The sequence below is a fragment of the Neolamprologus multifasciatus genome, chromosome 23 (genome assembly GCF_963576455.1).
Source record: "Neolamprologus multifasciatus chromosome 23, fNeoMul1.2, whole genome shotgun sequence".
Classification (NCBI taxonomy): domain Eukaryota; kingdom Metazoa; phylum Chordata; class Actinopteri; order Cichliformes; family Cichlidae; genus Neolamprologus; species Neolamprologus multifasciatus.
In genome coordinates, this window is record NC_140460.1 from 38,939,971 (window position 1) to 38,965,408 (window position 25,438).

Here is a 25,438-nt window from a genome sequence, read left to right on the forward strand (position 1 = left end):
TCTCTAGTCTTCAGGAATAGTTCTCTAGTCTTCAGGAATAGTTCTCCAGGCTTCTCAAAGGACATCCAAAGCTCTTCTTTGGATGTTTCGGCCTTTTGTTCTGTTCTGTCAACATGATCTCACTATGCTTCAATAATGTGGAGGTCCAGCCTCTGGGGAGGCCAATCCATGACTAATGGTGTTTCCACTGGTATCATTGTCATGCTGGAAAATGAAGCTGTTGTCAGTCTTCTTTCCATATGGTACTGCATTAACTCATAACGAGACTACAGAGTGTCATCAGAACTGCAGAGAAGGTGATCGGCTGTCCACTCCCCTCCCTGGACTTAATTGCCAGCTCAAGATGTTTCTCCAGAGCCAGGGCAATTATAAAGGACCACCTCCATCCTAACCACCACCTCTTCAACACCCTGCCCTCTGGAAAAAGGCTCAGATCCATCAGGTGCAAAACCAACAGACTAAAGAACAGCTTCTTCCCGTGGGCTGTCAGAACTCTTAATTCTGACTCTACACATCCACCCTGACACTGCTGTTGATCATGTGCAATATCTCAGTCTTTCCATGTTCTGTGCAAGATTTTTGGCTCATGTGCAATTATTTTGGTCCCAGTCTGTTTCAATGTTTCCTACACATACACCATGTATATAGTTCCACTCACATATGTATACATATACACAGTTTTTTATTTTATTCTATTTATTTAATTATTTATTTATTTCCGCCTTCATTGTATATTGATTTCTCTTCTTCTTACTTTAGCACCTTTGTGGTTCAGCTACCCAATTTCGCTGTGCAAGAAACTGCGCAATGACAATAAAAAGCTCTAAGTCTATGCTTTCATAATTCCATCAGTTTAGACAAGGTGGTGTCTAAACTGATGGAACACCACTTCAACCAGTGGTGTTGGAGACCACTGGTTGAAGTCTAGCCTAAACCATAACAGAGCCTCCACCGTGTAGACACTCACTCTTGTACCTTTACATTTATTTGCTTTGTGTAAGTAGACACTTTACTGGTTTATCCCTTTACTTCAGTGCCTTTTTAATGCTTGAATGACTGATAGGTCTGTATGAACTGGCTTAAGAAAAAAAGCATTTCTCTTAAACTGGTCAGGCGCAAGGACGGGACTGAAAATGCAGTCGGTATCCAAAAAAATGTTAAAACATTCAGAAAGTCAGGAGAACTAGTGTTCAAGAGCAATTTAAAAAAAAGACAATGCCTGGCTCCTCTAAGCAAATAAAAGGAAATGACGGATGGCTTTTGCATAGTGCTGTAAATTCATGGAAGTCTGGATAAATGTAGGTTTCCCAGCTTATCTATCTTTTGTAGTTTAAACATCTAAAAGCAATAACACATCTAAAAATATATTTCCTATAAAGTCCATATCAGTGTGGTCATTTGTTTTAAGGCAGCTGTATGTCAGTGTGTCAGATAAGAAGTTCAATTTGCCTTCATTTACTGGCGTTCTTATTAAACATGCAGCGAGTAACGAGGGAAACTTAGCCTCCCAGTGGCTTTGTTTCTGTGAAGCTAAATGGTGTTTTTATAGTGTTTAGTATTCCACTCTACCAGTGCTGTCCTGCTTTATGGAGCAGAGCGCACACACACAGTTTCATTAGATGCACTGGTGGTAATCGTCAGTCTTTTGTGTTCGTGTGTGTGTGTGTGTGTGTGTTTCGGGCAGTTTACGCCTTGGACTCTTCTCAGGGGATTAATCCAGAGAAATCCAATCAGACTGTCTTCATTTCCACCGACAGCCATTTTCGTTTTATTAGCTCAGACAGGAGCCAGATATTCTATTAGAGATCCACTGTAGTTTAGTTTCTGCCATCCTATCACAGAGCAGAAGAGCCTTCTTTGCTTAATGGAGCTGCTGCAGCACCAAAACTCAGGCTGGGATTTGGATACCATTTTTATCACACACTTCCTGATACACCAGGATATCAGTGGCGTTGCTTCCACTCTATCAGATATGATTTTCCTCATACCAGTCACTGCACACCAAAGCTGCCTAATGTGTAGCCAAGTCAGCTTCACGTGACAACAAGAATGCATGAAATCAGATTATTAAGCAGCCTAAACATGCAAAGAAGGACCAGTAGTGGTGTTGGACTAATCATTTATGTTATTAATCAATAGATTCCTTTTTAAACCTCGAGATCTGTCACCTCACAGGCCTGAGAGATTAAAGTGCATGGATTTATAGCTTAGACTCGAGCAAAGCTTCAAATTTAATAAGTGAAATTCAGATATGACTTATTTTTACCCCCTTAAGGTTGTTGACACACTGCTTTAGGGAACAATATTCATCAAAATGCATCATCAGTGCTACAATTAAATGATGGCTTCAGTTTGATTTGTTTTCTTTCCTCTCATAGTTGACATGAGTTTCCATTTTCATGCACTGCACTCACATAACGAGGGGGGTGGAGTCCAAGTCTCATTACCGAGACCTCAATTAAACAGGCCAAGAAGACGGTCAATGATCGCCATCGCATCCTCTGGTTGCTGTGGAAATGTGTACTCCCCAATCAGCTGACAGGAAGTAGCTGGAGGTTGCTAGCTGTCAGTCACAAAGAGGGTGTTGCATTTAAAACCTACTTGTGAGTACTTTGGTCACTTGCAGGTTGCCACGGTTTCCCATAGTTTGCATGGAAAATACCTACTTGCTATCAAACACTTGCCATCGACTCACCTAGCAGTAATTTGCTTTAGCAATAAGCAACATGTTAGAAAAGACTCAAATGTTTCCATCTGTGCTTCACATCTTCAATGCAAACTACAAACAACTGCAGCAGCCTGCTGCAATAATAGATCATGGTTTGGGTTCAAATATACCCTTTTACAGTGCATGGCATTATTCACCCGGTCACCCAGATGTCCATTTATGTTTGTTTTTTCCTTTTGAGGTAGGACAGTGTCCTCAAACCAGATGGCAATGCTATCAGACAGTTTGTGTTTCTAATCCCTTTGCAATTCTTAAGATGACGCAGAGACACCACAGAGCTTTGCTGCCAGCTTTACAGGAAACCCAGTAAAGGGTTAAGAGTTCAGTACGCCTGAAATAAGCCAGATCGTCTGACCACGTCTGAAAGCAGACTACCTGGCACAAGAAGCCGGCTGTCATAGGCTGCGTCTCACTGTGTCTCAGTGCGACTGTACAAATGGAGATAACGCCACACACTTCAGGCCCAGCTCGACTCAAAGGCTTTTTCCCTCCTTCTGTACACATGAAAAGTGATTGAAGTAGTTGTGTGAAGAAAGGAACGCGAGGACATAAGGGAGATGCTGAAATTCTGTTTGACAATCCAGAAAGAGTTTACTTTTTCTTTTTTTAAGCGTCTTTTGTGCAGCCCTTTTGAGATGATACATCGTGGGCCGCTTACTGCTTTTTTCCTACAGATGATCATTACCTAATCGCTAACAGTTTGACCAAATCTTTGTTTATTAAAAACACAAACTAGCTTATTTTACAGTCTGTTAGAGCAGCCTTCTTTTTTTCTTCTTCTTTTTTGATGCCGTGCTTACATGCAGTGAAATTATGGAAATAGTTGTGCACGTGCTTATGTAGCAGCACACACTTCTTCTTCTTTTTTCCCTGTTTCTTCTGCTGGCTCTGTTTGTAGTACACAGGAAGCTTAAAGGCAGTGTTTAAAGCTTGTCAAGTAACTGTTGAGAGAGTTCACGAGTTCATAAAAGAGGGGTAGGAAGGTCTGGACAGCGGTCTCGATTCAGAGGAGGAACAGCTGTGGGCAAGAGGCTGTGCGTCACCCTGCTAGTGGGGGATCAGTTACTCCTCGAGCCCCTCTCGTGAGGAGGGGGCGGGTGGAGGCCTCTCTCTCTGGTGATACCGCGTCCTCTCCAAAGGCACAGCTTGAGATGCGTTCACATTTCCGAGTGCCTTTTTCTGCCGTTTATTTATGGCTGTGTAATAAACAAAATAATCTTCTCAGTCACTAAGTATTTTAAATCCCCTCTCTTCCTACCTCCTTCCCTCCTTCCTTCCCCTCGTTCTCCGTCCGCTCCACCATCAAGAACAAAGGAATAAAGGAAGGAGGCTAACTGAGAAAGCGGAGGCTTTCTAATTATAGCTCCGTTCCTCGAGTAGCGGTGTCGTCGCTGAAACAAGCAACCGGAGTTCATGCATCAGAATTATGCAAAGCGCGTCTTTGATCACTCACGGCAATGTCAGACTGTAACCTGGTGCTATCACAGCGTCAGAGAAATGCCTATCTTCTCACTGTCAGCTAGCCACTTTTTAAATGATGTCATTATATAAGAGTATAGATGTAGTCATTATGCAGTGGATTAACGTCTTTTTAAAAATCTTTTCACATACCGAAATGTGCTATTTTTACTCTTTTCCTCACAGGTTTTCAAGGAAAAGTGTGTTTGGCCAACAAATTACAGTAACATTGAATGGAATCACTTTGTTGAACATATAACCAGGACATAAGAGAGAAAGGTGGCACTCTAAGAATAGAAACCCATGGGAATTTTCTGCAAAGATGGTCGCTGTCGCTGTTTCCCTGGTCCCCACAGGTACAGCAGAGCTGCATGACAGGCAGGCGTATTTACATGATATCATAGTAAAGATGAAGCAAATGTACTAATCATCTTTAATGGGTGACTGAAGCTACATCGTGAACTATCATGGCATTTGTTTAGTGCTCTGTTGGGTTGACACAGACACGTCAAATGTATCAGCACTTTGAGTTGAGTTGGTAATTAACCCTTTAAAACCGGTCAGAGCAGCACGCTCAGTCTTGCGTAACTATTTTTAAATCCTGGTAGCTCTGCAACCACGTAAGCTAGCGCAATAATTTTTTTTGCATATGAAACCGGAGGAGTTGTACTTACATCTTATGCCATCAGCTTGTCCTCGGTCACAGTTTCCTTCCACATATAGCTTTGCAAAAACTGCATAAAAAGCACTTGCAGCAACAAAAACATAATATTCCAGAAACACGCTTTGCCGATCCGATCAGCTGTTCGTAACACTTCCTACACTACGCTATCGCATGTCCGCCATGACCTGCCCGAAACCGGAAGTGACGTCATTTTCGCGGAAATGTCGTTTCTTACCATCAGGGCCTCATGAGCCTATACTTGTGTTTTTAAAAGTTATGTTTGACTTTATGACTTTCTGTGTGGTTTCTGGGATGCTTAGGACTCATATTGCACTGCTGGAAATAGTTTATTTTGATGCATATGCTGCTTTTGTGCAAATTTGCACTATAATATTTATTTTCGTTTTTCCTGCAGTATATAAAAATTGGTGTATTTCAAAAATAAAACTATGAAGACACTCAAAATAAATTTCCTGTGGTGGGAAACTATTTTGTGCAACTTTTTTGTATTTACAGTTTTGAGGGATAAGCCTCTTAAATTTCTCTAATTAGAAATATATGTTAAAAAACAAAACGATTTTCAGATTTTTTGTAGTTTATTGCACTTTTTTGCAATTTATGTAATTACTATGCACTTAATGCAGACATATTATTACAATTTGGGCTATAACGGTTGTATTGATGTATAGCAACTTGAAATGCTCCCAAAAATGGCTCCACAGCATGTAAAAATATAATATAAGCTCTGGCGGACTTGGTTCTATGGTAGGTCTTAAAGGGTTAAGTTATATTATCGTGTTTGCACATGTCTAGTGCGAGTGTGAACTTGCTGAGGCGGTGGGGATGTTTTAAAATCCCCAGGCTGTTTTTGCGCTTTTTAGATCATCCGGTCAAAGGATTGACGTGGTCACGCTATAGAGAGGCGTCTGTCATCCTGTCTGCCCATTGTTCACAAGAATAACTACCCTTCCTGGAGTGTTGGTCAGCTTTTATTGAAATGCAAGGATCACCTAATAGATCTTGATTATATTGTGGTCAAGGTCATATTTGTCGTTCTCTGTGGATTTTAATTCTCATTAGTTTATGCAAAACAGCCAAACCAGTGACAGGGAAGTTTCTCACCTTTTTTTCTGTGCTTCGCACATTATAATAACCTGTGAACTGCGGTGGATCGTGGGCTGGATGAGCTACAGCGTCACCAGTGTTCTGGTTATCAGAGCTGTCTGGTGGCTCCATGCTTCGTAGTTTTTGTGGTTGTGTTTTCTGAATGTGATACATGGATCTGCCCCCATGTGTTTAGATAGGAGTTTCAAGATACCATCACCAAGGTGGCTCCTTGGGGTGTGCAGTCTTTATTTCTGGGATTTATCAATACAATAGCACGATTTACACAAACATTAGCAATCAAATGGTAACCCAACCAAATTCTACCACTTTTGAAAAGTTAAACTAAAAGTTGGTGTATCTGACATGTAGTAATAATGATACATTTAAAAACAACAACCACACATTTCTAATAGGAGCACCTACCACTGTAGCAGGATATAATGAAATAAAAGAAACAGCAAAATAAACCTTCTTAATCTCTTTAAGCTGAAGTCTCTGTATGAAATATGCCTGTGCCTGAGATTAGCCCATTATTATAGCTCATTTGATGACATCATAAAGATCCAACTCGAGAAAAGTGCTCGAAACTAGTCATTTAGAGGTGTCTGATGAGTAACACTATTTATACAGTAAATAGCATGATGGGTCCTCTGCTCTATAAATTATGAGTGACCACTTTTTTTTCTCTAAACAACTAGAAAACTTAATTTGAACTTTTCTTTCACTCCTTTTCCCTCATTTAAACCAGTTCTGAGCTCAGGGCGTGATTCTTCAGGTCACTTTGAGTCCACCGCCCAGGAGACCATCATTCATATCATACTCATCATTCATCTTGCACAGGAACTCTTTCCATGTTTTGGACTGAAGCAGTGCTGGTGGGATCCCTGACCTAATATGGGGATCAGGTTTGGAGGAGCAGCCCTCGGTGTATTTCACCGCGCCTGTGCTTGAGTCTCGGAGGAGTATTGGCTTACTTTTAGGCAAGCCTCGAGGTCCATTAGGTTTGTGAGGGGAAAACAGCTTGAAACACTTAATGTGATGGTGGTGATTGTTCGTAAATAGTTACAACCCTTCTGTTAGCGGTGAAAGTTTTATTGGGGCAAAACGGGTACGACCATCCTAAAGTGTCCTGGAATAAACTTGAAGAAATGTGATGTTGTCTTTAAAGTTTGATTAGCTGTAACTCTTTGTCATTAACTTTTTTTAATAGGAGGGGCAGAAGTGAGGAAGGAAGGACTGATTCTGATCGTCTGTTAATCGGCTTGATTATTTTCTTGATTAATCATTTATCCTGTTAAACATCAGCACAAGTCACAGTCAAGTAGATCAAATTGTCACATTATAATTTTAGCCTTAATTTTGTCATTTTTTATCTGCGCTGTAGCAGCTTTGAGGAGACGTAGCTTTCTTGAGGAGGTTACAGGGTAACTCGGTCCTGTCTCCATGTCAGAGAGCAAGTCTTCGGTCAATTCTGGTCAGTGAGTCTGGAGGGTGTGTGTGTGTCTGATGTGTGTGTCTGATGTGTGTGTCTGATGTGTGTGAGGTCAGTCGACCCGCCGTGTCACCTCCTGTTTCCTCCTCTTTGGTTGGATGGAGCGCTCGGCTACTTGTCTTTGTGCAAAAATATCAGTGCCCTCCCACTAGGCTGTCTCAGTGCATCTTCATCATCACCTTCATCATCGCCGCCATCAATTGAGTCAGATTGAACAATGTGAAGGGAAGCTTTATGACTTTATGTGAGCGTCGCATTAACGCTTTAAAAATGACCAAATCTTAACTGATTTCTTTACCTTGATATCAAAGATTCTTCTGATAATTGAAAGTTGTAACGAAATGATTTGCACATTATTGCACATTGTTTACATAAAACAACTGCATATTACGCAATAACGATAATTTAACCAGTACAAATGTGGCTAACGCCACTGAAATCAGGCTCTGCACACGAGAAAAGCGGCTTCTCTCTAAATGAGAAGCAGTAGAGTTGATTTGCCAAAATTACATCCTAGTGTCCAGTGTGTCCACTTCTCCACTAACAGGAAGTGATTGATTTAGACTTTGGAGCGAGAACGGCCGGGGAGGAAGCGCGCTGCGACTTATAATCTTGTGCTGTTGGAAAAGCAGCACCTCAGAATAAAAGTGCAGTTTGCTGAAGTTCTGCTGTTGTTATTTCAGCATTAAATTTAAATTCTCATGAATAAAATCTGCATGTTTAGTGTGGTTGCGTTACCATTCAAGAAGGTTTAAAGTAGAATTTGTAAGTTCATAAAAGCAGAATAAATCCAGAGAATACGGAGGCAGAAAAATGATGATGCTCATCAAGCTGTACAGCGGTGCGTAAAAACACGCGCTTACAAATGGATAATAGTGTCATTTTTATTGGGTTTATGTCGATAAATCAATACAGTTTTGACAAATAAAGGCAGCTTACACTTAAAAATATTTCTAAATTGGACCATCGGACGATCGGATACAATCATGCTAAAAAGAAAGTACAGATTATGTCCGTTTTAAGGTTTTATAAATCGGACTGTGAAATGAGGTTAATTCACCTTCAGATGAACAACAACATATGACATATTATACTTTATTATTTATTTAATAAGAACTAAGACTTAATACAGAACCAGCCCCTCATTATTCAATAGTTTGTAGAACCACCTTTAGCAGAAATAACATGAAGTGTTTATTTCCTGTGTGACCTTGTCAGTCACATCATGGTGAAGGAGTTTTGATCCACTCTGCTTTGAAAGATTGTGAGTCCTCCCACAGCATGTGATCGGGGTTCAGATCTGGACTTTTCAGCCATTCTGTTGTAGATTTGTTGCTGGACTTCATTTACCTGCTGCACGATCAGTTTAAGCCAAGCTTTAGCTGACAGGTGGCCTCACATTTGACATATAGAGGAAATCATGGTCGACACAATGACTGCAGGGTGTGCAGAACAAGCCCAAACCATCGCGCCTCCACCACCGTGCCCGACAGTTGGTATGAGGTGTTTGTGTATATGTCCAAGCATCTCCACGTTTCTATCTAAAGAATGGTTTCTGTAGGTTGCTACACTTTGTTACATTTTAACAAACACTTTTTCAGCTTTCTTCTAATTGTATCGTCAAGAACTTTGCCGTTTAACATACTGAGGTCTGTAGAGTCTGAGATGTTGCTGTTGGGATGTTTGAAGTTTCCCTGTGCATCGCACTGTCTGACCTTGATGGTTATTAGTAAGAATCCAGGTTTTAGTCTCTTCCGTACTGACCGCTCTTCAGAACATGGTCAGAAATGTTTTAATGAAAATATAAACGGCAGCATTTGCCTCAAAAACTTTACATCAGTCTGACTACGCGTAGGATAAGGTGACATTTTGGTGTCAGTGGAGCTAAAACTTCGAAAGAAAAAGGTACACGCTTTAGGGCTCGTCTTTGAATGCTGCTTTAACCTCCTAAGACCCGAACTCTTCCACGGCATGCATTTTTAATTTCTCTTTGATATTTGAGATGATTGACTTATTTTTGTTTTCATGAAAAATCAGAGCCACATATGAGGATATTCGTTTAAAATTGAGTATTTTGGTCTAAATAACCCAAAATGTGACGTCCACATATGTGGACGCCAGGTCCTAGGAGGTTAATTTCAAAAAGTGGTTTATTGGAAGGGGTGATGAGATTTCCTGCTAAATCGAGGTTATTTTTGAAATGTTCTGGTCTTGCTGTACTGTACATACTGTACTTTTTGGGGGGCTCTCTGGTCGTCTTCCGGTGTGGCGTTCAGTCACACAAAACCTTGACTATCTACAGCAAAACTTAATGAAATTTCAGCCTAGTGTCACACACAGCAGGGCAAACAGTTTTCAGGTGATGACCAATATTGAGACCTGGGGGCGCTAAACTTGAAACCAAGGTCGGTGTTATTACTATCGCCGCTGCTGCTCACGCTACTACTGATTTTTAATGATGTAGCACTTGAATATTAAAGCCATTAGGGAAGAGAGGGAGAGAGGATTGAGATGTGATTCATTTCTCTGCTCTGGCTGAGTTCACTCCTCTTCTCAGTTTTTTTTTCTCTTCATTATATTCGCTCCATCCATTCTCCCCACCTCTTTCTTCCTCCCCATGTCTGTTTCTTTCACTCTTTTTTTTCATAATTGTTTTTCATCATCATTTATCTTTTTCTTTCTTTCTTTTTTTTTACCCTTCAAATGTTCCTTTTATTTTTTCATCTGTATCCTCTATTTGTCTCCTAAATGACAGAGGATGACTAAGACTCCATGGGGTTTTTATTGTGCTTCAGTGTGTGTGTGTGTGTGTGTGTGTGTGGGAGGTAGAGTGCTAATAGTCTCGCTCGCTCTCTCTCTCTGACAGACTAATGACTAGTTTGTGCTTCTGTCTCTCACGCTCGCTCTCTCTCCCCTTCTCTCCCTCCCTCTCTCTCTCGCTCTCTCTGAAATAATTAGCTCGCTCGCCCCCTTTTCCAAAGATTGCATCTATTATCACGAATTCTATCAAACTCTCGTCCCCGTTTTTATTTCTTTTGTCATCGCTGTCGCCCTTTTATGATGCGTGTCCGTCTCCCTGTCTTTTTATCTTAATGTGGGAAAAGGAACGCCGGCGTTTATAATGTGGTGATAATGGATTTATTCTGCTTTCTAGATTTCCTCCTCTCTTCTGTTTGTTATCGTAGTGAAATTAGGGCTGCGCTGGACCTCAAAAAACACTCCGTTTCTACAATGAAGTGGGTACAGTAGCGCTTCTCTGCAAGTGTTAGGCTGGTTAAAGTCGATGTTAGCCAGCGTTAGTGACTTAAAGGCTTAAAGAAATACTTAAAACTGAGCTGGGGTGTCGTGATCAGCGGCAGTAACACACACTTCAGCTGTCGTGCCTCCTCTAACTCTTCTGTCAAATAAAGCGACTTTGTTCTCCTAAACAGCTCGTTGGTTTACGCTTGATCTCTTACTGGCTTCAAATATGTCACATCGCTGCAGTAACGCTATCTTTTAATGGCGCTTCTAATGTTCTTTATTAACTGGCACATTCAGTATTTTGCCTTTGAGCTGTCTTTTGTAGTTTGTAAGGTTGAGGTTGAAGGTATTTGAGAGACGATGGGATTGGTTGGTGTAAGCACGTTAACACGACGTGCGGATATTGTTAAAGAAACGCTCAGTTTTGTATTGAATGGAAGTTCTCACTGAAACATTAGCACCAAAGAAAACCTGTATAATACTGATCTGTGTTTCAGGTTGTACAAAGTGTGTGTTACGTTCCCCTAAAAGGGTCCAGGCGATGAGGGGGGGAAGTAACAAAAAGTGTCCGGGTCAGAAAAAAGAGTCAAGGAGGCAAAAGGGTTAAATTAAATAGTTTTATTAAAGTAGCTCAACTTTAAGAAACACAAACACAACTCAAGCGGTGGTCAATAAAGTAAAAAGTAAGTCAAAAAGAAAGAGAGCAGCTCACTATCTGCAACCACACAAACACACAGCTCACTATCTGCAACCACACTAATGGCACTCTGGCCCAGAGCTCACCTTTCCCTGGGCTTAAATCTCCTTGATTACTGACGAGAGTCGGCTGCACAAAAGGGAAAGGTGGCACCTCAGGCAGAAGAGGTGGTGGGACACGCCCACACAGGCACCTTCAGGAGGAGGCCCTGCTAGGGCCGTAACACTGTGTCCATAGTGGGTTTAGCCTTGTTTGGCAGTCCAGCTGTGTCTAAACAGACCAAACGAGTTACACAAATTTCAGCATAGGTTAAAAAAAGTGGTTTTAAACGTGTTCAGAGCTTCAACACTGAGCTAATAGTGCAGTTATTGAATGTCAGAAACTACAGGCAAAAGCATATTTATTTCCACATTATCTCCTTCAAGTTTCATGGAAATAAAATGGTTAAAAAACACATTTTGGTTTTTATTTGACTTCATTTCCCATTGGACATATATATGTATGTCCAATGGATGCACTGCAATAATATATGTATGAATGATTAGTTAATATCTAATTTGTATATTTTCTTCTGTCTGTAGTTTGAATATATTTACACACAGGCGGGGGGTTGAATCTAATGCACAGAACTTTTGGATCTAATATGCCAGAAAATGAAGATCTTTGAACCTGGTTTTATCCTTAAGTTTGTATTTTGTATCTTCAACTATTTACAATCCCAAAAGGTTGATTCTGTTCATCTGGATGCAGCGTTTTCAGAAAACGCTGCATCCAGATGAACAGAATCAACCTTTTGGGATTTACTTGGATGATTGAGACTGCATCAAGACTATTTAGATACTAAAAAACGTATATAATGATGTCTATTAGTTAAAATCATCACCACTCTAAACATCTTAAAAGTCCATCACAGCTTCACTTAAACTTGTCTCTGTGTGTCTCTCAGACGACCTGGCGTACGAGGTGAAATGGTTTTTCACCCGGCTGCGCGGCGGACCCGCGTCGGTCCAGGTGGCCAGCGTTGACCGCTTTGGCGTTGTGAGAAAAATCAACCGCAATTCATCCAGCGACGTTACAATAGAGCGCAAAGACACACACACCTACCTGCTCAACATATTTGGCACTCAGGACAGGTGAGGTGCAAACGAATGATTTGTCTGTTTAATCCCTTTTCGGCTGAGAGACTCGCACAAACACCATGACCGTCATCACAACTTCCTCTGTGGTTTCCAGTGACAGCGGGGAGTATTTCTGCTCCGTCACTCCCTGGTACCTGTCGGCCTCAACGGGAGCCTGGACAGAAGCTCAAGAGCTGACATCATCCAAAGTCTTCCTCGCTGTCAAATTTGCAGGTGTGGTGCAAAAGACACGCAGTTACACATTTAAACATAAAAGTCTGTGATATATGTGCATTATTTTGTTATACGTAACACCGATTCCCTTGTTTCCTCTCTCCTTCTGCAGTTTGGGACTCCCTAAAGTTACCGCTCTTATATGGTGCATCGGCCTCACTGGGTAATATAGTCATTATATGTTTGTTGTACTTCAGAGACTTTGCTTTAGGCAATCTTTAATTGTCTATATCCTTTTCTTTCATCTAGATGACATATTTTTAGGGATTTAAGATTTAATTATGGATTAATTTTTCCACAGTAATGCCTGATTATCTCCAAGTCCTCTAAGTGAGCTTGTACTTTTTACCCCTCGGCCGCAAAAAGCTGATGGGGTATTGTTGTCAGGTCACAGGCAACGTGGACACCCAAGTTTGTGCGATAATTCAAGAATGAGGCGACGTAGGATATTCAAATTGATACCATAGATGCATCTCTTAAAAGGCTCGGACGAGTTTGAGTCCCAGTGACCTTGACCTCAAGATGATCTCAAGACCTGGGGGGTCACTACATCTTCTAGAAAGCTGAGGCGTAGCACTGGAAACGTTTTTTTAAATTTGTGACTCAAGCAGAGAAGCTTTGATTCACAGTAGAAAATAATCCTTGTGTATTTTATACCAAGCCCTGGTGCAGCACCTCAATTCATCCTGTCTAAAGCAAGGTGTTTTAGTGACATTTGGCCTTCTTTTAAGATAACCTTCTTCTGATTGGCTACCCTTTGCAAACAGAAGGCCACTCTCTATGATATCATTGAGAGCCAAAAGTAGAAAAAAATGTCTGAAATGGTGTTTAGACCAGTCTAAAGCCTGGCCTTTTAGCCCATGGGAATTACTTCTACACTTTGCTTGTGTTGAGTATGAGTAACCACTGTTGTGACAGTATGTTTATGCCAGAAAACGAGGAAAAACGCAGAAATCACCAACTCCTGAGTGCAAGTCGGTATTTCTTCGACTTTGACAGCTGTGCACCTAAACAGTACATCACAGCTTTCTGGTTTCCTTGTTCTCCTGTACTGTTCTATAAAGCGTCCTCTTGTGTTATGTGTATAGGATTGTGTGTAGACATTTATGAAAGTTGTGTTGCTGTTGCAGTGCTGAATGACAAGCTGTTGTTGTTTGATTCTGAAAGAGAGCTAACTAAAATGATGACTTAGCATGAAGAAAATGTTAAATTTAGCCAAGCGCAGCAGAAAAACGTCTCTGGAAAGTGAGAAAAGCTCGGCTCACTGATGCTTGCTGTCAGCGAGGGCGTCCTTGCTAAAAGTGCTGGCCGACAGACTCTCTTTTGTGTTTTCTTTTGTGCTGCACTGCACTTCGCTTGCTGACGGTGTTCGTCTCTATTTAGGACACATTTCTGATAGCTGGCGTTGTCCGTGCACTGCAGACAAGAGTTTAATGAAAATAGTCAGTAGAGTACAATTTAATTTGCCTTAATTAGCACTGATGGGGATTTTGGAAAGCAAGGATGGGCTTTTGTGTTTGCTCTTCACATAAAAATCTGTGTTTTTATTAGTGATTGTTGCAGCAATGCTAGCAGCAGCATTGCCACAGAAGTGATTATAGTCCTGACTTAGCCGTAGTCTTCTCGGTGCCACAGGAGCTGGAGACGAGGGAATCCCTGCATGTCAACTTTTAGGCGCTTGAACCAGTGCCTTAAACAGACAAGAGAAGATTGGAGTAATGAGACCTTAATCAGAGTTAAAGCTATCTGTCATGTGCTCTCTACCTCCGGAAGTCGGTCCCTTTTCCCAGCACTGGCCAAGAAATTCTTTTGTCAGATTTGTACAGGGCTGTGGTTTAGCGGTTATCGCATTGACGTTGCATGCAAAAGGTCCCTGTTCAATGGCCAAACTCAAACCTGGATAAATGGGAAGTCTGTGTCCGGAAGGACTTAAAAAGGGTATAAAATGTGTAGCAAATCAGTCAGTACCTTGTGAAATAAAGGAGCAACCAAAAGTACCTTATTGTTCTGTAAATTTGAAGTGTGTGAAGACTAATATTAGCCACTGAACAGGGCCAAAACATTAAAGACACTGTTTTTAGAAGGTTGCTAAAGTTATTAGCTTTTATTGTTTTAAATTAATTAGTATTAAATTCATCAGTAGAAATGGTAGCATTGAGATTCGTTGGATTGCAATGGTTTTATTGGTGTTGGTAACATGGTGCCTGTTCTGGTTTTTCCAGGTGTCGGCCTCTTCTCTCTGGTCCTGGGTCTGGTTTGCGCCCAGTGCTGCTGCCGCAACAGCGCACACCTTCCACGCTCACGCAACAAACTCATGGACCTGGAGATGGACTGACAAACACTTTCCCCCGCGCCCTCACACTGCAGCGCTCACAGGAAGCACCACACGCATAACAGACACACGCCCACAGACGATTTCTGGGACACCCAGTTGTTCCCGGGCGACGGGCGTTGGGATTAAAACGCATTTTCGCAGTGCTTTAAAAGGTGCTCAGGACTGTTGTGTTTTTTCAACTCTGCAGTGTAGGAGCAGGGGACTTTCACGCTCACCAATGGGAAAAAATAGCCTTTCAGACTTCTGTTTCTATGAAGAAATCTTGTGGCACTTCTAGAGAATTTTATGCAGATAAATTTGTGCCCTGCCGACACCACCGCCGTACAAGAAGCTCTGAGGGATCCAGAGCTTAATATCCGAGGAACAGGAGACTTCTGAGACATCACTGCCACTTGGGAATAAGGGATCAGTAAACAGATCTGCTGCCTCTATAACCACTAGGGATAACAAATGAAGTGCTCAGGCCTGACTAAATGCTTTTTTAGGTTTTCTTTTTTTTTACTTATCCTGATGCCAAGGCAACCAGTAAGCAACGTACCAGTGAATCCCACTATAATCTCTTCTTGGGAAGCACGTAAAATTCATGGGTTCTTTGGGGTTGGCGAGACTGGAGTGCCATTACTTAATATGAATCTGCACAAGATTAAAAGACATAATATATCCCTACTTAAGTCACATGGGAAACATCTGCTGAAGGTGTTCTGGCATTGCGCTACCACCCCAAAGTATTCCCACCTTAACACCTGGACTATATTTACCTTATTCTCAACTCTAGTTTTTTGAAAATTCAGAGATTTTAAAAAAAATGAGACATTTTTAAGCTTTACACAGAGATATGCAGTGTGTTTGTGTGTGAGATATACTGTACATGGTGCCAATATTTTGAACTAATGGAGGCGTGCTTGGTTCGTATTGCCACATCAACACTTGAACTGCTGCTCAAAGCGGCAACAGCAAGCACTCTTCTTTTATAAATATTCAAAAATGTATCCAGCTGTTATTTTTGCCCGGGTCTTGTGTGTGTTTCGTACACTGTGTGAGTGCTGTGCTACAGTGTGTGAGACAAAGAGTTGCATGTACTGTTTTGTAATAACAGTATGATGTCATTCATGAGTAACACAAGGCGTTTTTTTTCTCCCCCACGGTTACATTTTGATCACATCAAAGCTTCCTACATCTAGATCTGAAAAGCTAGCTGTCACCTCGCTATGGCAGACTCCAGTTTGTTCGTACTGTGAACAAAATGGAAAAAAATAGTTTGGGTGATGTAAGGAACTTGGTTTCTTCCATGGTTTGAAGTTTTCAATAAAGTGATGCATGTTTCTTAGCTTTGGGTATAAAAGGAATAGTCGAATAACTTGGGAAATGTGCTTAGCTTGGTTAGCTTAGCGTAAAAGCTAAAGGAGGGGAAATGCTAGCCTAGCTTGTTCAGAAGTGAAGCAGTTTGCTCTGAAAGAACTTACTCTTCCCTCTATATTTAACATTTCCAACCATTGTGCATAACCAACATAAATGAGACTCTGATATTGTTGCTAAGCATTTTATGTCACTTTTGGTTTAGCTAGGATAGCAGCTCTCCTCACAAACAATATAAAAGATGGACGTAGCTACTATGTCATCCACTGGTTTCTGGAATCCCATTTTGAAGCCTTGAGATGAGCATTTCCACTGTTGCTGTGTTCATTGCAAAAATAAATAAATAAAATAAACTGCAAAAAAAATAGTTGCGACAAAGAAGGGTGGGGCCAACTGTGAACCTGTACCCTTATTGGCTAACAGCTTGGGAGTGGCAACATATTAGCTAAGAGACGTGTGGTTCATTCCACAGATAATGTTCCATGAAACACAGCATGACCAGAAGTTACAAAATATAATTTTTAAATTTTAATTAATCAATTTTGCAGCTACATCTATCGCCATCTGGTGGCCTTCAGATAGAATGCAGGTTTAAGGCACTTTTTCCAAACGGACAGCTAACAGCTACATCCATGTTTTACGCTGTTTGTGGTTCCTTTACACACCATGAACAAGCTACAGTGTAGCTAAAAAACTGACCAGTAAACTTCCAGTTGTTCAAGACGTGTCAACAACCAACGCGTGCATTATTTTTCCTTTGATATGTTTAGGTTCTGCTTTTTCAACAGTCCTGCTGTTTTCCTTGCACCTGCTTGATAAAACTCTAAAATGTATTTCTATAAAACAACAACAAAAGAAATCTGCAATAATCTGCAATAATCGGCCAACTGGCAAAGTTAGCTGTGTCCAACTCGCATCAGCTGACATCTGTTTAGTCTCTGTGGAGTTTTTATCGCAAGTGAATGAACTTGCAATGACGGGTGTGTCGTGTCGACTGCTGTGCGAACACACACATACTTGAAACAACCACACACACAGAAAATGAGGAAGTTTGTGTCCGAACCCAGCAGGATCCAAGTGGGCCTGTTGGGTTTTTAGCATGATGTACCAGCCAGTTTTCTCCTGAACTGGCGGGGGTTGAATCAGGCTTTGTTTGATGTGTTTTAACGAGAGTTTTAAGCAACTTTACGAGCAATATGAGGCTGTAGTCGGGTCACAGCTCCCAGAAAGCTAAACTTCTATTATTCACTCTTAATCAGAACTAAAACACCGTTAACTCAGGCAGCCAGTGCGAAGCCATTATCCAGTCACAATAAACAGATGCCCATCACCGTGTTTGAGTTAATGTTTTCATATCACATTTTTTCTTTTAACTGAAACTGAAACCAGTGGTCTGCATCATTTCCACATGCATCTTCCCTGGATTAGAAAAACACTGCTGAGTGTTTTGGCTTGGCTTAAGGAGGCTGGTTATTTCAGAAACTTCCAGTGTGGTTCCTTAAATCCTCTCCATGATTATACTGGTGCAGTATTCAGAACAGGTTCTTCCACTATCATTAACATACACACACCTACACATTCACAGGTAAACAATATCGCTCTGTGCCAGTAAACAAGACCTAAACAAGAAAAGTAGCATCAGTACACATCCCTGATCATGTGATTACATCACTGCAAGACCTCCCCGGTGTCGTTTTATTTTGTCATTTTATTGCAATTAGTATGATGACTCATGATGATGTTTTTTAATAAACAGATTTGTAAGATGTATTCATTCTGACAGTTGTTTCTGTATCGTCTCATTTTATTGTGTGGTGCTTCATGAGGATGATTTCAGTATTGGTCAGTTCCGTCTGTCACCTAGGCTACCCTTGTCTTCACTCAAGCTCTTTATGAGCACAGACATGACTATCATGACTATTTTAAGGTTTAACCCCAATGAAAGTTGTTTACGAGGGGGGGGGGGGAACTATCCATTGGAGCCAAAACGGTTTTTAATGCTGGAAAAATGGCATTTTAACATGGGAGTCTGGACGATCAGCTATTTGTTGGAAGCAGTCTTAAGTGGCCATTAAACCTACGGTTTTGGCACATTGGCATTGGATACATTTTCTGTCACTGGCTGGACAAAAAAGAGAAGAAAAAGTCTGAGTCACTGCCAATCAGATGCAGTGTTGGGTGTATATTGGCAAAATATGGTTGTTTCTGTGTGTCTGAAACTCAGACAAAAGCAGAGCATGAGCGGCTCACCTGTAAATGACACTACAGTGACTCAGTCTGTCAAATGGAAAATCGACCATCATTTGGATGTTGTCAGTTACAGTCCCCTGTTTCCCACCATTCAATTAAATATTCATCTAAGAAGTGAGTTTGCCATTATAAGCTATTAATTCATAAATATGGTACTATGCAAAAGTTTTGTGCCCTTCTTCTTATGGTATATGGATATAGATTATGTTTATGATATATACTTGTATGTTTTGCCAAGGAAATGGGAGTTGAAATATGTAAACGTACATGGAAATACAGTATGTAAGGCACAAACGGAGTCGGTCAATATTTGGTGTGACCACCTTTATTCTTCTGCACAGTCTGAACTCTCTCCGGCAGCTTTATTTAAGTAGTCTTCAGGAATAGTTCTCCTGGCTTCTTGAGGGACATTCAAAGCTCTTTGGATGTTTGTGCCTTTTGTTCTCTGCCAACATGATCCCACACTGCTCCAATAATGTCGAGGTCCAGGCTCTGTGGAGGCCAATCAATGACTGATGGTGTTCGAATGTTTTCTATCCAAGTTTGTGGTTGGATAGAGGGACTGCATTGAAAATGAGTGAAAAATCAGCCAGTTTCCAAGAAAACCTTCAGAAAGCCTCAGAAACTATTGCTCAAGATCATTTTTCAATAATAACAACAAAGTCTGGCTGCTTGAACAGAGACTTGAGTACAGAACTGGATGAGTAACCCAACGGAGAACCACCTTCTTGATCAGCGAGTGCCTCTTCCTAAAGCTTCTCGCATTTCAGTGTTTGTATCGTCTGTTGCTGCATGCTGGAGTTGATTTATTGTGTATGAATAAGCCAACACTTCCTGCAGTTGTCCCTGGCTGGCCCACATTTACCCTCTTTCTTTTAAATGGCTGCTGAATTCTTTCCAGAGGATCTGATGTGGTCGTGATCAGCGTTCCCGCTACGAGCTTTGTGACAAATGTGGGCCAATTTAGTTTTCTTTTCCGTCTGTGGGCAAGCCATCAATCAGATTTTTCTGTGCTCCCAAAAACATGGTTTAAAAAAAAACAAAAAGGCAACTTTAAAAACTTCTAGCAGAATAAATGTTTTATAATTCAACATTACACCACGGCTATATCTCTCCCTCTTCCCTCCATGTTGTTCTTTGTGCGTCTCCAATCGCCTTGTTAGCCGTATGGGATTCATCTGTTTGTACTTTTCCTCTATTTGTCACCATCTCTCTCTGCTGCTGCTGTTTTAACCACTTCTCCATCTCTTTCTCTTAATTTCTCCTCATCACACCGATCCCTCTTCATTAGAAATGCAGATGAGCTGGAACCTCAGCCGCTCTCTGGGGCTTTTACACCTCTTTAGCGCCAATCTCTCGTTCCATCTCTCTCCCTCTTTCACCACCACCCTTTCTCTCATCTCCATCTCGTGTGGAGAGGGCAGAGAAGAAAGACGTATTGTTGAGTGGCTCTGGAGCTGTCTGTGGTTTTGCTAACATGCTCTTGTTCTCTCTCAGGGTCCATTTGACCCATTTTCCAGTTCCTGTATGTTTGCATCTATGCCGCCTATGGATCTTTGATAATGTGGCCTTGTCACAACTTAAAGCATTCTGTTCCCAGTTTAATCAGTGGTGTGTGTGGGTGTGTGACTTTTAAAAAAATAAAAGCTTCCCTGGGTATAGTTTTTTTTTTTTATTTAGCTCTTGTTCACCGCTGTAAACTCCTGCCGTTTTGGAGATGGCACATTTCATGGCGTGAGCCCTGGCACCGACTCGAACGTGTCACAGCTTGAGGGTTGCTCCACATAACAAAGAATTCAGACAGAAAACTGTAGCAGCGCGTGGAGCAAAGTAAGCAGCCTGTTATCCCCAGAGTCTACCAGAGGCGACGTTTTCTTGTCTTCATTGTAATCAGCGCTGATGTCTCCAGCAGCTCCAAACAGCCCCAGCTCCATCACACCAGTCTGCTGTCTGTTAATGCCCCGTTTCCCTTCTCTACACCCCCACCCCTCTGAACCTCCACCCAAAACAATACTTTGGTTGCAGTTTATAAAACTGATTTTAATTCTGTTTTGTTTTTGCTCCAGAATATGGGGTTTCCTGCTGTGTCGAAGCTCAAATTAGCCTTGCTTTTGGGAACCTTTGGAGATCAGTCAGGTTGCAGATTTGAAACCATGTCTGCTGAAACCTGCTTGCTATATGTGCTAACTTTGAAAAGATTTATAGGAGTTAGAAAGACGCACTAGATCCTTTGGCTTGGCACATGAATATCTCCAAAGGTTCAGACATTCTGTACAATCATTTGCAAATCATTTCAACCCTAAATTATACAGATTTGATGCTAATGTAGAAAGTTATCCCATAATGTCCTTATTGTTTTGGGACCAGGGGAGTACACATCAATCCAGTTTCAAGGTTCTCACTCAAAAATATCGGCATAGGGCGTGAAATCTCATCATCTGCTATGCTGTTTAATAATAACCAGAAAATTGTTTATCGTGTCCCAGTGAAGCAAAGCTTTGAGCTCATTGATATAAAGTATTACTAACACATATAGTCCTTGTCCACCAGTACCTAATGTGGTTAGGCTGGTTTTAGGGTTTTTTTACAAGGTGGTAGTGCCTGTTAGAAGTACTTTTTTAGTACCTACTCAGTTGGAGTTCCAAGCGATCCGAGGCTATCGGAAATCGTGACGTCAGCAGAATGCATGTCACCAGTTGGCTCATGAGAGTGTCTCCTTCTCGAAAATCAAAACCAGCATGTTTAAAAACCAACAACGAGGCAAAAAAACACCGTGGTCGCTGAGTGTGACAAAAAGCCAGACGTCGGGCAGCAGGTATACCATCGTCTCGACGTCGACCTTTGTTGTGGCTTTCTTGTCGCATTCAAATGCCTCGTTGCTATAATGACCCCACGCATATTAGCTGATTAGGCAAAACGACAAAAACCACGCCGAGTAGGTACTTGTGGAAGAGGGGGAATACTGAGCTATTGCCAAAAATGAGTTTGATGGGGTTACAGTTACCTTTAAAGGTACAGTGTGTAAAATGTCACCACTAGATGTCAGTAGATTGCTGATCGCAGTTCATTGAATTCTTACATCACATCCCAACCCCCCACGTTTCAAATGGACAATCCTAGCTATGGTGGCCGCTGTGGGACAAACAACTTTTCCAGCCGTTCATCTGTAGTGAGTGTAGGCTGTCAGTCTGCTATTTACCTCTACTCTGGGTCTTTATGTCTATCTACTCTGGAGGAGGCTGTAAAACTGGCTGACTGATGTTAGCTATACTGCGGTGAGTTGTTGAGGATATCCAGAATATATAATATAATCAATATAATCAGAATACAATGAAGCTGGTTATCAGAAGCATAGTCTGATTTTTAGGATACTTAAGCCAGACATTAGCTGGTATAACGTTAGCTTCTAACAAGCTGTTGTTATTTAGCTAGCTTGTTGTCAGCTGTCTGGAGACGGTCGTGTTGGATGTCTACTGTGCTGACAACAACAAACTGTGACAATATTAGGAATAAATAAGCATATTTATTTATTATTTATTAGGTTATTAACTATTTGGACACTATCCTAGATTAAAATCATTACTTTCTTATGTTTCTGTTACTCAGACTGTAAAGGAGAACCCAGTTCATGATATCGCAAAGAACGGGAAAAGATTTCAACAGCGACTGCGTGGGTCTGCTGTGCTAAGGATTTCAGATCCTAACATTTCCTGGAAATTCTTGTCAACTTCTGCCTTTTTGTGCAATTGTTGGGGTGCTTTTCAAAATAGGAAAACCATCCAGTGAATTTTTCTTTTCTTCTTCTTCTTTTTTTGCTCTATCAGATGATTTATCAGCCACGACCCCTCATGCGCTCATGCTACATCCCAGAACACAAGTCCGCTCAGACAATAACGCTCAGCAGCTGTTTTCCCTACAGGAACACGGGTGTGTCTACAGTTCATTAACACTATGTGATGAATTAAACCCAAATTCAAACTCCCTCCATAACTGAGCTCTTGCTGATAAGCCTGTGAAAGCTGATTGCAGGCTGGAGGAGCAGATCTGCTAGTCTGCCCGGGGTGAGATCTCACTGACTGTGTCGACGTTACAGCACTGCAACATACGGAGGCGAAACAGATGCTCTGCCTCGTCTCACCAACTTGCGTTTCTTCTGTAATCCACGGGGGCTACCACACCTTCCATCCTGGCAGTGATTGGCTGAGGGTTTACCTAGACTGTACCCACAATGCTTCCACAGTAGCTCCAAGTCCTGTGGTGCTATAGTAGAGTCTTCAAGATAATAATGAAGTATTTATTCAAGTTAACACCCATCAGCTGTTAAGCTTTGCATTGGATTATTGTGGTTAACTGGTGTGTGTGTGTCTCTGCATGTGAATGTCAGAAGCTTGCACAAGGTGTGCCTGCAGCCCGTCTTTTATCATCCAATATCCAAAGTAACAAAACAAACAATCAAAACTGAGCCCACTTAACATGCATCTTTTTTTTTCATTTGCAGGCCCAAACTCGTTGCTTCATGCTTATCAATTATTGCTGCAGGAAAAGAAGGCCCCCAAAGCAAACTGCAAGCTTAGTCTGGGCCTGCAAACCTCCAGGGCCAGAAAACCAAATAGTTTTTATTAAAACAAGCACACGAACATGTTTAATCAGAATATATGTGCTGAAATTCAAAAGGTTTCAGATATCCAACAACTTCAATTAATTGAATGCATTCATGTTCTCCTTAGGATGAAGAAACCCAGTGAGTTCTCTTCTAACACCTCCTCATACACACAAGGTGTTACTGTTTTACTGTCTCCAGAGGATTCATGTCATGGTTTTTGTGACCCTTTTGTACTCATCAGGCCAAACCATCTGTGCTTCTGTAAGGATAAACCATTTCAACCCAATGACACTTCCCCAAAAGAAAGATCCAAACAGTTGGGACACATTATCATGCAAAAACAACAAGAGCTACATCTCAGTGTCTACAGGTGTGTGTTAGCATGTTAAATGTTAAAGTTTACGACTGCACAGTTCTAAAAAGACTGAGTAAGTACGGCTTGATTGGATTTGGTTTGCTAAGAGAAAAGTCTCTTCTCTCTTAAAAGAACGTGTCAGCATTGATTAGTTTTGTAAAGCTGCTGGAAAAAAAGTGGAAATGACTGATCATATTGTGCTACATTTGGAGGAAACAGCATGTCAGCATATATACCTCATACCAGCTGTCAAGCACAGTGGGTCATTATTTTGGTGTATTTTATAGCCACAGGACTTGAGCACCTGCAGTTATTGGGTCGACCATGAACCCATCTGTATAGCAAAGTATCCTAGAGTCGACTGTGAGGCCATGTGTTTGACAGCAAGTAAAGCTGCTGTGCATGCCCACTTTCAATGAACTGAAGGAACGGTGCAATGAAGAATCCGCAAAAAATCCTCCACAAGGATTTGAGAGACTGATGAAGTCACACAGAAACTGCAAGCTAAATATAGTCAGTGTTGGGAAGGTTACTTTTAAAATGTATTTCACTACAGATTACAGAATACATGCCCCAAAATGTATTCTGTAACGTATTCTGTTACGTTACTCAATGAGAGTAACGTATTCTGAATACTTTGGATTACTTAATATATTATCATGTTGTTTACAACTACATGAATGTACTATTGCTGTGATTTATTACTGTTACTGAAGGTCCGCGGCTCCGAACCGTAGTAAAGGGACCTCTGGCTAATACGTCGGGTTCGTGTCGGGCTCGTAGCCAAAAACTAGCTTTACTTTGTTGTCTGGGTCAACTTTGCTAGCAGAGACAGAGAGAGGCGTTGAAAGGCTGCTCCAACAGAACTTATTGTTTTTGGAGGAAAACACGAACACGGCGTACAGTCGAGTCTTAATAGCTTACTTACAACTGGGCTCGTCAGGCTCTCTTCTTGGCTGCAGTGGTTATTATTATATTTACATGCTTCCAGCTCCCGTTTTTGCTCGATGACAGCTCGTACTTTTCCTTTTTCTCCCTCCTCGCTCACAGACACATAACGGGTATGGCAGTCCATTCTCCCTGCAGCACGGACTACACTGCCTATGATGCTACATTCTGTATTCAGCTTAGTACAACAACAACAACAAAGGCCTCTCTCACCCAGGAAACACGCAGAGCGAGAGCGTCGCCCTGTAACCATGGCAACCGTAACGCTGCCGCCTGGAACAACAGAACGTAGCTGTCAAACAAAACCCAAACAGTCCTGACCCGCCACAATATGAAACAGGGAAGTACCGCCGTGTAATCCATTTATTTCAACAAAGTAACTGTATTCTAAATACCACCTTTTTAAACGGTAACTGTAACGGAATACAGTTACTCATATTTTGTATTTTAAATACGTAACGGCGGTACATGTATTCCGTTACTCCCCAACACTGACTATAGTTGATCCTGGGCTGTACTCAGTGTTTTACACGCTGTGTCTGCGTTTTGTTTTTGTTTTTGTCAAATAAATATTGAAACAGTCTAATGTGTCATATGTTGTATATAAATTAAAAACTAAATTTTTTTAAGATCAGTTTTTTAGAATTGACAGAGGATGCACTCTGTTTTTACCATGACTGTAATCTTCATATGTCTCTGCAGCAAGCATGGCCTCATCCAGCCTGTAAAGGATTTAAGGTACAAGTGAACATATTCCTTTATATCACAAAGAATGGTTGTGCTACATTTTTGACACTGTTGCTGCTTTTTGTTGTTTCTCCTGTAATTCACTCTGAACACTGTGCTGAGG

At 41.3% G+C, this 25,438-nt stretch overlaps 1 protein-coding gene across 2 annotated transcripts in view; it reads left to right on the forward strand.

Annotated features, from left to right (window-relative positions):
• Positions 1 to 16,768, forward strand: part of ptgfrnb (prostaglandin F2 receptor inhibitor b) — a 91,671-nt gene extending 74,903 nt beyond the window's left edge. Inside the window, exons 12-15 of one of the 2 annotated variants that reach the window (XM_085149991.1) lie at positions 12,336 to 12,522; positions 12,623 to 12,741; positions 12,854 to 12,904; positions 14,964 to 16,768. In XM_085149991.1, coding sequence (XP_085006117.1) covers positions 12,336 to 12,522; positions 12,623 to 12,741; positions 12,854 to 12,904; positions 14,964 to 15,076 — 470 coding nt within the window. In that variant the 3' untranslated portion in view covers positions 15,077 to 16,768. Of the gene's footprint in view, positions 1 to 28; positions 12,103 to 12,335; positions 12,523 to 12,622; positions 12,742 to 12,853; positions 12,905 to 14,963 lie in introns of those variants that run through there. The other variant, XR_014872183.1, reaches the window with a different exon arrangement.
• Positions 16,769 to 25,438: the final 8,670 nt, after the last annotated feature.